This window comes from Zalophus californianus, chromosome 6 (assembly GCF_009762305.2).
Source record: "Zalophus californianus isolate mZalCal1 chromosome 6, mZalCal1.pri.v2, whole genome shotgun sequence".
NCBI lineage: Eukaryota > Metazoa > Chordata > Mammalia > Carnivora > Otariidae > Zalophus > Zalophus californianus.
The window spans coordinates 124,610,519-124,623,729 of NC_045600.1; the positions used below are offsets into that span (position 1 = coordinate 124,610,519).

The 13,211-nt window shown below is 48.2% G+C and overlaps 1 protein-coding gene across 2 annotated transcripts in view; it reads left to right on the forward strand.

The window, feature by feature from the left end:
- The window catches only part of OTUD7A (OTU deubiquitinase 7A), a 386,803-nt gene that overhangs the window by 321,258 nt on the left and 52,334 nt on the right, over nucleotides 1–13,211 (forward strand). For both annotated transcript variants that reach the window (XM_027571864.2, XM_027571865.2), the window contains exons 7-9: nucleotides 4,590–4,691; nucleotides 8,416–8,543; nucleotides 9,367–9,479. In XM_027571864.2, the coding sequence (XP_027427665.1) occupies nucleotides 4,590–4,691; nucleotides 8,416–8,543; nucleotides 9,367–9,479 (343 nt within the window). The remainder of the gene's footprint in view (nucleotides 1–4,589; nucleotides 4,692–8,415; nucleotides 8,544–9,366; nucleotides 9,480–13,211) is intronic.

Genomic DNA, 13,211 nt, shown 5'->3' on the forward strand with positions numbered 1-13,211 from the left:
AGATCACCTCCTCATTAGCATATTCCTTCCCCTGTTTCTCTATTCATACCCCTGCACCCGCTGGCTCTTGGAACAGCTTCAGAGGATGCATAGGGCCATCCCACTTGAACATTAAATGTGTGGGGCTTTCAGGTGTTACAGCTACTCTCTTATGCCATGTAAGCAAGAATCTTGTCATTTTTCTTCCATTTTGTGGCAACCCAGTTTTAATATCTCCCAGCCTGGAGGTTTATTAAAAGGCCTTGGAAAAAGTCAGGTGAGACGGGTTGCTATTTCACAACCTAGAAAAAAAGAAGTTACCAAGTGATGGCATGTTATTTCCAGTTATGTCTCTGACCGGTGATCCAGGGGCACAGTCAATTAAGGCCCTTAATTGCCTTTCTCATTTAGCTTTAATAAGATGACTTGCAAGCGGTCAGAATACGCCAATTTGTTAGCATAAGCATTAGCATCATCAATAATAGAGGCTTGTCCATTTAATTTTGTAGTGTTAATTTCAATACATGTTTTCATTTAGAATTAAGGATACAGTTATGTTATATTAGTAAAACCACTTATCATTAAAATGCAGTTACTGAATCTTAACCAAAAAGCACTGTAGAACAGATCGTTATCCAGTTCAAACACATTACTGACACGGTTTATTATATTAAGCTTTGTTAATGTGGTAATCTGTTAGACAGTAACTCTCCAACTCTGAACTAAATGTACTTTTGAGGGCCTTAACTTCCAGCAATATTGTAGTTCTTGCCCTTCATATTTCATTATTGATTACCGAAAGCAGTAACACCCTTTGTTAAGATTAATTCTTAATAATGACAGATGGCTTGTTGGAATGTAAGTAATGCAATGCCCCTCCAACTTTCCAGTCCTATTAGTATAATTCTCTTTCTTAAAAAAAAAAAAAAAATTCAATTAAATGTTTTCACAACTTCTTGAAAATATCTATTATAAACATTCTCATTTGACTGAAATTCCACAAAGAGTTAAAGGCCCCAAGAGGTGGCTATTATATTCCATTCCCCAAATTAAAAATATATGTCACAAAGACCATACAGTGCAATGATATATTCAAAGCACTGAAAGGAAAAAAAAACCTACAACCAAGAATACTCTACCTGGCAAGATTATCATCCAGATAAACTTTGTATTTCATGAGGGAGGCTTCTGGAAAAACTCTGTTTTGCACCAAGAACTGTGAGATGTCCAAAATTTTACTCTGCTTGAAAGCTAATAAACTTGCCTTTTGTGGTTTCATGGATGCTGGCAGAAAACCTGGCACTTCTGGAGCATAGGAGAGGATACAGTTACATTTGAAGCATGTGCGGCCGTTGGGAGATCCCACGAGAGCATTTTTCTTCTTGTGGAAGCCTACTGGGTGGTCCTGAGAAATAAAACATGATCAGTGTACCACCTCTCTGATACGTTCTGGGGTCTAAGATGTTCCTTCCCCACATGTGGGTTGTTGCTTCCTGTCTTCCCTCACAAAATTGTCATCACAGTGCCTGTAACTTACCCTTTGTTCTCAATCACTTCCTAATCACAACTTGACCTCTCGTCCACGAAGGTCAGCCATAACGGGACAAAAGCGTTTTTACAAAACTGAACCATAACTAAGTCTGAATCTCCTAGCTTCCCTTTTGGTTAAACCACCACCCACAGAGCGTGCTAAACAGGCCAGCCTGGGGATGCCATGACAGACAAGAAAGAAGCAACATGGTCAGAAATGGCCAGGGAGGAATTGAATTTTCAAAACAGGTCTATATAACCCCTAGTCCTGTTCATCTTGCTCATTACCTAGGAAGCAGTTGAGAGGGGATGGTCGCTTTTGGGGACAGCCACATTCAGTGAACAAACTGTCTTAAGGTTACTGTTATGGATTGAATGTTTGTGTCCCCCCAAGTCCATATGGGGGCACCCTGATCCTTAGTGTGATGGTATTTGGTGGTAGGGCCTTTGAAAGGTAATTAAGTTTAGATAAAATCGTGAGGATGGGGCCCCGGGATGGGATTAGTGTCCTTATAAGAGGAGGAAGAGAACAGAGCTCACTGTCCACCGTATGAGGACACAGCAAGAAGGTGGCCCCCTGCAAACCTAGAAGAGAGTTCTCACCAGGAACCAAATCAGCCAGCACTTCAATCTGGGACTTCCAGCCTCCACAACTGTGAGAAATAAATGTCTGTCGTTTGAGCTACCCAGTCTGTGGTGTTTTGTTATAGCAGCCCAAGCTGACTACTTTTCTTGGTTATCTCATTGATTTCTAGCTTATTTTTAGTATGACCAGAGGACATTGTGTAAATGATTTCAAATCCTTTGAAATTTGTTGACACTTTTTTATGGCCCATTATGTGGTCAATTTTGGAAAATATTCCACGTGACACGGAATGGTTATATTCCATTTGACTTTACTGTGTTATCATTATGAGTTTGATAATGATAACACAGTAAAATGATAACACTTTACTGTGTTATCATTATGAAGTATCCCTCTTTACCCTGTTCACCTTCATCTGATGGCGATAGGACTACACCGACTTTGTTTTTGCTTAGTTTTTGAACAATGTATCTTTCTCTACCTAGTTACTGTTTAAATTTCTGTGTCATTATATTTATGGTGTCTTCTGTCAGCAGCTTATACTTGTTTTAGGCAAGGCTGGCAATCTGTCTTTTAATTAAAGTATTTAGTTCACTCACATTTAACATAAATACTGGTATATTTGGTTTAAATCTGTTATCTTGCTGTTTATTTTTTGTGTTATTGTGTCTCTTTTTTCCTCTCTTATTCTTTTGAATTATTTAAGAATGTTTATTATTCTGGTTTCCCCTCTACTAGCTTGTCAGTTATACATTCTTTTATTATTCCTTTAGTGGTTACTCTCTACAGTTTCCAAAATGTACCTTCAAGCTATTGGAATTTACCGTAAGGTGGCACTTTTACCACTTCCTGGTCAATGTAAGGATCTTTGGACTTATGTCATTTATTACACATTCCCATGTTTTGTGTTATTACTGTCATGTGTTTTAGTTCTACATATACTTTAATCCTCAAAAAGGTATTTCTGATATTGCTTTAAACAGCCAATATTGGGAGCACCTGGGTGGCTCAGTCGTTAAGCGTCTGCCTTCGGCTCAGGTCATGATCCCAGGGTCCTGGGATCGAGCCCCACTTCGGGCTCCCTGCTCGGCAGGAAGCCTGCTTCCCCCTCTCGCTCTCCCCCTGCTTGTGTTCCCTCTCTCTGTCAAAATAAATAAATAAAATCTTTAAAAAAATAAACAGCCAGTATTTATTTACATTTACCAACGTACTTGCCCTTTCAAGCCCCTTTATTACTTTCGTGCACCCTGAAGTATTCTTTACTGAATCCTTTTAGTATTCTCTACTGCAGGTCCGGTGGATTCTCCCTTTCTGTTCATCTGAGGTCTGGAATTCTAGACTGGTAATAACTGCCAGATAAGGGTGGAGGCCCAGGTTCTCCACTCTGCTCTGTTGGACACCTGTGGAGGAATGGGCCTCTTGGTACTGCTGGGAGGGAGCATGGGACCTTCTTACCACCAGATGGGTGGGAAAGGCCAGGCTCCCCATATGTTCTCAGTTGGTAGGGGGTGGAGTCCAGCTTACCACCCAGCAGGGTTGAAGTACCGGCTGTGTGCTCAGCTTTCTCTGACACCATCTGGCACTGGGGGAGCGGGTGGTGAGTGACTCATTACTGCCCGGTAAGGCTGGAAGTTGTGGCTCCCCACTTGACCTCTGCCAGCAGGTTTTATAATGAGCTACAATTTCTCCTGTGGCATTTCACTGAAATAGAGCAGTTATTGTCTATCTTCCTAAGCTGCCCCTTTCCTGATATCCTGTCTAGAGAGAGCATGATTCCTTTGTCTACCCCCATTGGTGTCTCCAGGTTGCCAACTTCTGCAGTACCTGGTCTAGGATTTGGGGGCAAAAAAGAAATTCCAGGGAGCCGACTACCATGCTGTTTCTCAGATCCCAAGTTTCTTGGTCAGTCTGCCTCTTCTCTCCACTTTTCAGTCTTCCTGTGTTATTTTATACGTGATATCCAGGATTTTTAGTTGTACTTAGTAGAAAGAATAGGGGAAAGTATGTCTACTCCCTCTTCCTGGAAGCAGAAGTCTCAAGATGTGTTAATGAGATTTAACAGGCCTATATCGAAGTAGCTATAATGATTTTGATCTGTTAAATTAAACATAAACCATACTTTCGGAGGTGTGTATGCATCAAAAAAGGATGATGCAAAACAAAAAAATAACTTCCAGAAGGGGAAACCGTGTTCAAGGAGATTGCACAAAGATAAACTTTATTTTTTGTGTAAAATGGTCCCAGATTCAAGGAGAAAAGCCTTCACCCTTAGGGTTCTTAATCCTCTTGCTAATTAATGGGAGGATTTGGTCATTTCTTATTTTAGAAGAGAAAAAAATCTATATTTTATTTAAAAGTAGCCATAATGCTCTACCTTCCCACTGAAGTTCTCTAGAACCTCTCAAAAATCATCTGCTGCTGTTTATGCTTACGTAGGAAACACTTAATAATGATCTATTCTCAGATTCTCTTCTAAAGTGAGTTTCTGTTCCAGGTCGCCTGAACTGGTGGTCCACTGTGTGCACGAGCTGTAAACGGCTTCTTCCTTTGGCCACTACAGGGGACGGGAACTGCCTTTTACACGCAGCCTCTCTGGGTAAGCTCTGCAGCAGAGACAGGGTGGCAGCGCCCCGGGCCAGTTCTGCTCATAATGAGTTAAAGGGCAGACATATGCTAAGTAGAGCCATGCACATCACTCATCTGGAAGAGTCCCCAGGGGATATAGCCAACAATCTAGCCCTTCAGGTCAAGCAGCTGACAGGCTTGGTGGGGACACAGAGCACACATGAGAAAAGACCTGATCTAATAGAAGGGGCCTAATCATGAGCGGCAGGGATGGGAATTAGAGATTATAGTGTAGAGGACTTCCTGGAGGAGGTGAGATCTGAAGGACTCAAAAGACTTTAAAAGAAGACATTCCAGGTAGGGAGACTCCATGGAAGGAAGGCAGGAATTAACAGGATCTTTAGAAGCAGGGCTGAGCTTGGTTGGACTTGAACAGGAAGTTTGGGGAACAGTACCTTAGGTTGGATGGTGTGGGGCCACCACATTGATAGCAGTCCATGCACTTGGACTGACAAAAAGACATAGTTTTTGAGTCAGTCACTTGGGTAAATCATAGGGGAATCACTTGAGTACTGAGAAAAAGACATAGGTTGAGTAGAATTTTAGGAAGAAAAAGCTGAATTCCACACTGTGAACATAGTGAGATCATAATTTCACTGGAAGGATAGGCAAAAGATAATACGCTCAAACATTAAAAAGTGGCCATTGCTGGGTGGTGGGATTGTTGATTTTTATTGTTGATACAGGGGAATCACCTGGGGACTGACAAAAAGACATAGTTGGCTAAATCACTTGGGTAAATCACAGGCGAATCAGCATAGTCCAAATATACAGCAGGGAAGTCAGCAACCTTCCGCAGAGATGTGAGCTTCCAGGCTGCAAAAAGCCATACCAGCAGGTGCACAAGCATTTCTGGCACTATTTGAATAACTGAGAGGTCATGGGGGTCATGGTAGACTTTCTGGAAGCTCAATTACTCCTTCTAGATCCATCCTTCTATACACATAGCCGAATCAGTTTTGACAGACAGGACTGGATTTGTGCCAGGGACCCAGGCCTCAGAGCCAGCTATCCTCATGAGTCCTAGAATAAAGGGTCTCTCTCCACAGATGGGACCCTAAGATAAGAGTATTCTTAGTTGGCGAGTTTGACCAAGAATATTCCTTGTTGGTCAAACTCACCTCCCCAGGTAAACACGGTTGATGCTGGGACCCAGAGCAAGGGCCGGACCCCAAACCTCTCTGCAGCCCTGTAGTGAGGCCTGTTCAGCAAGAGGTGGACAGAGGTGAGACTAAAGCCCACAGAGGGAAATGCATGGGGTCTGGGAGGGGGCCTGAGAGCCTCGGGGGAGAATGGAGCCCCAGAGCAAGGGGAACGTTCCGCATTCTGCAGGCGTGGCAGTGGGTGGTGGGGAACACGAAGGCTCCCACTTCCCTGCTTGCCTTCCATTTCACAACGAACACATTTCTGTTTGTTGGCATTGCAAAAGTGTTTCACATTCATCATGGTAAGAAAATAAACATCAACAATCCCACCACCCAGAAATGGCCACTTTTAATGTTTTGGCATATTATCTTTTGCCTTTTCTTCCAGTGAAATTATGATTGCACAATGTTCACCGTGTGGAATCCAGCATTTTCCCCTTAAAATTCTATTGTGAATTTCTCATGCTATTATTCTTCAAAAACATGTTTTTGGTAGTTGTGTCATATTTCATCATAATGTATAAAGTAGTCCCCTATTGTGGAACATTTTTACCTTGTTGGTGTGTAAAACCTGGAAAGAACATAAAAGAAGAAATCTCTGTTCTGTGTCACACATCAGCCTCGTACAAAGGGAAATGCCTTTGTCCTTCAGAAACTGCGGTGTGCACTACTACAGGTGGGCAAAGCCAAAATCAGGCCGCATGTCACCATGGTCTGGCCTGAGGACAGGCATTTTCCCAGTGAGTGTAGTGGGGCTCCCGTCTGCCTGAGAAGAGAAAGCATCCTGTGGGCCAGCCTTGCTCCAGCGAGGCCATAGTGGAGTCTGGAGCTCATTGCCAGTGGGTTCTTTTCTCCTGGGACTTTGTTTTCCTTTCATGGGGTTTAGCTGTTTGACCTGACTGATCAAAGGAGCCATGCAACACTGACCAGCAATGCTTCTTGACCTAGGGTTGTGGGACACCCACAGAAATGACAGTAATCGTAGAGCCAGGCTTGTAAGCAAACATTTATGGGGCAAGGAAACCCTTCCTGCAAGAGAGACCCAAACATGGAGCCAGGGGAACTGAGGCTGGACTTACCATGCCTGGGAGAGTCCCGAGAGGCCACTGCAGGCAGGGCTGAGGGATGAGTAAGATCAGCTTGGCCTGTTAATAAAAGGAGCATGAATGGTCACTTCCCTCATCTATGTTGTAAAAAAAGACAAAAGCCTCACTTGATGGAAAGCCCATAGCAGCCCCTGGTTATTGCATATCTTTGCACGAAAGGATGCGTGGCCAGACTGAGTCTTTAAAGATTAGGTCAGTGCAGGTCACTCATCTTTTAAAAGCTCTCCAGAGGCTCCCAACTCATTTAAAAGTCCACCTTTTCGCTCTCCACCTTGTCGCCTGGATCCTCCCTCCAGCCACATTTCCTACTTGCTGTTTCTCTAGTATGACTCGTGGGCGCCCCTTGGGGCTGACCCCTGGCCTTCCCCTCTGCCTGGGCTGGCAACTCAGCTCCCTCCTTCACCCTCTCAAGTCTAGACCCTGTTGTCTCCATTCATGCCATGAGCACTGCTTTATCTCTCCGTATGGTGCTCTACCCCTGACAGCTATGTCATGTACTACTTTGGTGGCTGCTTCCCCTTCCCTCAGTGTGCGCTCTGTGAGATTTTAGGAACTCAGTCTGTCCTGATTGCTGCTGTGGGTATTCCCAAAACCGAGAATGGTGTCTCACCCCTATTATGAAATAAGTTTAGAATTAATTAAGTGGAATTAATGCCATTTAATTAAATGGATGGATGGATGGATGGATGGATGGATGGATGGATGGATTCCTCCATTCTTTCCCCATAGCCAGACCTGCACTTCTCATTCCTATTTCTTCCATTTGTTGGGTCTCTTGACTGCATCTGAGCTGTCCCATGAATGTACTCAGAGATGGCTGGTGTCCCTTATAACCCCTCAACACTCCGCACAGGCTGGGGAGGGGGTAAGGGAGAAAGACCTCCCCCCAAAACAGGTACTTTCTCTTGGGTCCAGATGTTTGCAGTGGTTCCCACTGATGCTCTGTGTCTGAGGAGGTCGAGATGCCTTAGGGCTGAGACATCAGATGTCTAGGTGAAGCCTAGATGAAGCCAGGGTCTGATTACCAGCCTGGCTTGAGGCCCTATGTGAGGACACGTCACCAGCTTATCCACAGAGACTCTCTCACTCAAATACAAGAGCTGGACAGTGAGCATTAGGTCCCTCAAAGCAAACCTGAGAGATTGAAAGTAGCTGGCCAAGGGTCCCAGAGAGACGCAGCATGTGATCTCACCCACTGTGGTTTCTCTGAGCAAGGGGCATACTCCTTCATTCAGCAGCTTGCTTCAATGGGAAATGGGGAAAGAGAACAGAAGGGAATGGCTAGCTAACCGTGAGAACCGAATGGCTGACTGATGCGTCATCTTTGTGTGTGCAGATGCGGGAGGCCGGGCCCGGTAAGTCTGGCGGTTTGAGTGGCTTCCTGGCTTGTCCCCTCCTCACGTCCTGTCTCTCTCCTGTGTTCCTCATGGGCCTCCTGCTGCAGGAATGTGGGGGTTTCACGACCGGGACCTGGTGTTGCGGAAAGCTCTCTATACAATGATGAGGACAGGAGCGGAAAGAGAAGCCCTAAAGCGGAGGTGGAGGTGGCAGCAGACGCAGCAGAACAAGGAGGTTGGTACCCGCTGGTGTATCCAGAGCCTGAGACCCATACCAAGCGCAGCCATGGGCCACGGCTGGAGTCCAGAGCTGGGCCCCAAGGCCAAGTCCATCTTGTGAGATCCGACAGCAATGGCTGCTGGGACTAGGAAAGCCTCCCTCATTTAAACCAACTGAAGAGGTGCCCATTACAAAAGCTCAGCCCCTGGCACACAGTGACTGTATGTCTACTCACACCGCCTGCCCTTGCATAATTATGAAAACCAACCACCTTCCCTGTCAAAAGGCGTCCTGGCTTGAGGACGAATTATACAGTCCCCTATGTGTGGTCACTAACTGGTGGTGACTTGAAGGCCGGGTGTAGCCGCAAGGTGGTTTTGGCACAGCCTGCAGTCCCCGCTCCTGTGTATGTTCTCAGTCCAAAGAGAATCCCGCCATCCTGACGATGGGGGACGTTATCACTTTGCTGTCCTACAAGGATCTGCCTGCTTTCTGATTGAAGTTGGCCCGTCATCTCTTTAAACTTCTCAGTGCTCAGCGCCGAGTTTGGTGTATGCAGATTAGCGTCTGGTCATTCACACCCCCCTGTCAGGACCCTTGCTGCTGGGTGGACCCCTCCCCACAGCATTGAAATTGGAGATTTGGGGGTTCTGAAGAAATGTTGTTGAGAGCAAACGGGGAGAGTCAGCGGCTACTAGCAGGTGTGCCCAGCCTGGGTGCTGGTCGGGCTTGCACTGAGCTGGGGGGTCGGGGGTCCGGCAGGGCTGCCAGGCTCACCTGCACGGGGTGGGCAAGGAGGCCCGGCCACCACCCGCTGAGCCGGCTTCCATTGTGCCAGTCAGGGCTGCTGTACACCGAGGAGGAATGGGAGCGGGAGTGGACGGAGCTGCTGAAATTGGCGTCCAGCGAGCCACGCACGCACTTCAGCAAGAACGGTGGCACAGGCGGGGGGTAAGTGCGGCCCCTCACCGTCCCCGGTGCTCACCTTAAGCTCCTGGCCACCCAGCACAGGAGATACAAAGGTTCCCGCCTTCAGACATTAGATTCTCCTCAGGGACACAGGGCAGAGTTGTGGGGCATGGCTGGACCCCCGCCAGATATTTGGGGGAAATTTTACACAGCTTGCACGTGCATTTTGCAGGTAGAGGGACGGAGGTTGCAAGTGCCGCCCCTCCCCCATGGCAGGCTGCTGCGGGAAGGGGACTCGCTGGACGGTCAGCCTTTGTAGGGGGCATGCGACATGGTAGGCCCTGCACGCTGCTGTTGCACTCACCAGGCTCAGAAGCCTCAAGCTGCCAGGTTTGGATACTTTTTCCAAGTATCCATTTAATTTCTGGCTTCAAAAAGTCACGCTGAGAGCAAAAGGTCATTAAGTGAGTGCAGCGGCTCCCAGGTGGGCGCCACAGGTGCCCTGCGCCTTCCTGTCCACGTGCAGGGAGTGGCTTGTTCCTGCAGACACAACTGAAATGTCCCAGCATGAGAATAAAGCGTGTGGCCCAACAAGGCAGCCACCAAACCTGTAGCCCTAGCAGTTGAAAGGCACATGTGTGCCTTCGTTCATACTTATGGAAGCCGAGAGCCAAGTTGTCACCCGTAGAAAAAGTCTCAGGCAAACATAAGAAAGCCCAAGCATTGACACAGAAGATCCCAGAAGGGATCAGACCCCAGTGGAGAGCCCATGTTGGCAGTATGTCCTGGCCCCATAACTCCACCTTGGGGGTCCTCAGCCACCAGCAGCCAGGTGTGGGGGCTTCCCAGGCTGGGCACTATATCAAGGACCCTCAAAGAGGAGCCCTCTGGTATGGAAACCCATCAACACGATTCCCACAGAGTGGTTTTGTCACTTTATTTTAACAATGTCACATGTCCGCACCAAAGTCTATCTTATTTAGGGCATGGGGACAACAATGGCATATTCTGAAGACTCAGTCCATTCCTGAAAACTCCACACTCTGCTTTTCCATGCTGAGTCATGCCTGAGATGTGTCTGAAGAATTCCTTAGCATCCCTTTCATCGTTGCCTCTCTGCCACCCTTCACAGGGAAGACACTCCGTAGATGCACGTGGATTGACTCTAGCCCAGTGTGTCTTTGGGGGGGAGGGGGTGGGGGGTAAAATAATAATAATACGTGGCCATCACCATGTACTGTGTTCCCTGAGTCCTCCCATCCAGGAGGCACTTGGCCCGTGGTCACACAGCTGATCAGGCCTCAGCTTCCGCTCCTGCTCCCTGGGACCCAGGAGGGCCCAGAGCTGAGTGGGGGTGGAAGGAGTGGGGCGTCTGGTGTCTCCCTCCCATGGGACCCAGGTTCGCCAACTCAGTCGGGGCAGGACCACTGCAGAGAGGCCTCCTTGGTGATGGGCAGCAGCTCTGTTGTTCTCTGTTGTTCCCTTAAGCTTTGGGGAAATGGGGGAGAGACAGAAGGCATTGGCGCAGCTACTCACTTTCCCCAGCTCACAAGAAGAGTGCTCTGGTGTTGCTGAGCCCTGCCACCCCAACTGCAGTGATCACACACCTCCAAATGTCCTGCCTCCTCTCAGGATCCCTTGGGGTTTTTTTTTAGTCCCCTCCACTACAACTTGGACCAGAAGGTTTGAGGAGCAGACAAGCATCACATGAGCTACCAGCATCTCTTCCATCAGGGAAGGTGTTGGAAAGGGGTGGAACACTCAATGCAGGTGGGGACTCTGACACCTGCCAGGACCTTGGGAATACCCGCATTTGCTATCCATTTGCACAGACCACAACAAGGATATGCTCTTCAAGATGGTGTCCAAGTCCTCATGGCTAGTTTCTCCTGAATTTTTCATGGTTCCAAGAGCTCAAATCCTGCCCCCATGCCCCCTCCCATGCCAGAGCTCAGAGTTGTCTGTCCTGATGTCTGTAGCCCACAGGGCCGTGTTTGGGCTCTGACTGGTCACCTGGATCCCACAGCAGCAGGTAAATCCCAAAAGGAGGCAAGGAGCTGCTAGAAACAAGGCCATTTTGGTTCTGACATGTTACTTTTGTAAACGTGTGTGTGCTATGCATGAGACACCAGCATTTAGTCTTTGTACATTTCCCTTCGTTCTGGATCGCTCTCATACAGTCAAGCAGCAGAGAATACCAGTATGTTTCTTCCCTTCAGGAAGGGCTCGCCTGCCATGGGGGTCCCACCTTCCCTTGGGGTTCAGAAATCCAAAAGAGAGACATTTTTTCAGTGAGTTATCAGTACCTCTGCATTTTGCCTCTGTCTTCCCTGGGCAAAGGGAAGAGGTTTCCCTCCTCACGTTTTGCTGAGAGATATGAGGCATCCCTGGGGCTTGAGGGCCTTAGAGACCGGTACCTGATGTCTGCCCCAAGGCTCCGAAGGCTGAGGCTGGCCAGCTCCCAGGTCCTCAGAGCCATGGGGGGTTATGGGGTCCTAGGGGCAATGCATGCTTCCCGAGGACCAGGAGTGAACCCTGGGACGAGGCCTGAGATGGACTGTCTTCAGGAGGAGGATTCTGCCGACAACAAGGGTAAACCCCAGAAGCCAGGCCAGAAGCGTGGTCACAAGCCACCAGCTTGGGGTGCCACCACCTCTGTCCAGGGAACTGAGGGCAGAGACAGCTGTGGGAAGGTCTGAAGACCCCCAAAAGCACCTCCCTAGAAACAGGGTCAGCATTTGGACCTCCGCCAAGCCCAGTGGGCACCCAAAAGAAGAGTCAAGAAGGACTTTGTGCCAACCCCGTGGGGAGCCACAGACAGCAGCCAGAGAGTGAGGAGGCAGGGACATGAGAAACAGAGGCATGGCTGGGGCCTGGTAGCCCTCGGAACAGAAGAGAAGTGACACACAGGTTTTCCAGATTTCATCCTGGGGATAGGAGAGAGCTAGTCAAGAGAGAATGAGTTTGCAAGTATGATGGTAACGAAGACTAATGTGGCTTTCTTTGTGTTCCCTCCCACACCTGACTCATTTGGAAACCTGGTTCCCAGAGATGAGGGATGAGTGTAGCAGCTCCGGCAGCACTGGCCCTTCCCTCTGTCCTGCTCCCTGCCCAGCTCCTGGCCCCTGGTACTGGCACAGATGGGGACAGACCCCATTCTGCTGCTCTCTGGCATGGACACTGGCCTGGTGTCATTTTTTAAATCCATTACTTTCCCAGACACTACGAGGTTAAGTATCTGGAGAGGTTGAAAGGGCAGACTCAAGGATGAGCTTGGCCCTCTTTCTTTCTTCTTCCTCTACAACTCACAGCGGCTGGCCCCCAGGCTCACTGGCAGAATCCCGGCAAGAAACCCTGGAGGCAGAGATGCATGTCCACTGCTCGCCCAAGGAAATGGGTGTACACCAGGTTGGCATCCAGGCAGGGCAGGGTACCACTTGCTGTTTAGGACAAGCTGCTTAGGGCTGATGCCCCAAAGTACATGATCACAGAGCAGGGCACCCTGGAAGCCCCCAGGAAGGCAAGGTGGGTATGGGCTTCCTGTTGTACTCCAGATACACAAGAAAGACAGACAACGGCACCCACAGACATCGACGTGGCAAGCACAGTGAAGAGCGGAGACCCAGGCAGAGGCAGGTGCTTCTGAGCAGGGCACAAGTGCAGAACGATTTCCCTCTGATGCTTGCAAATCAAAATGTACCCATTTCCCCATGGACAAAATAAGAGAAATAGGATGTTCTGTGCTGGTGCTGCCACTGCTACTGCTTTTCCAGA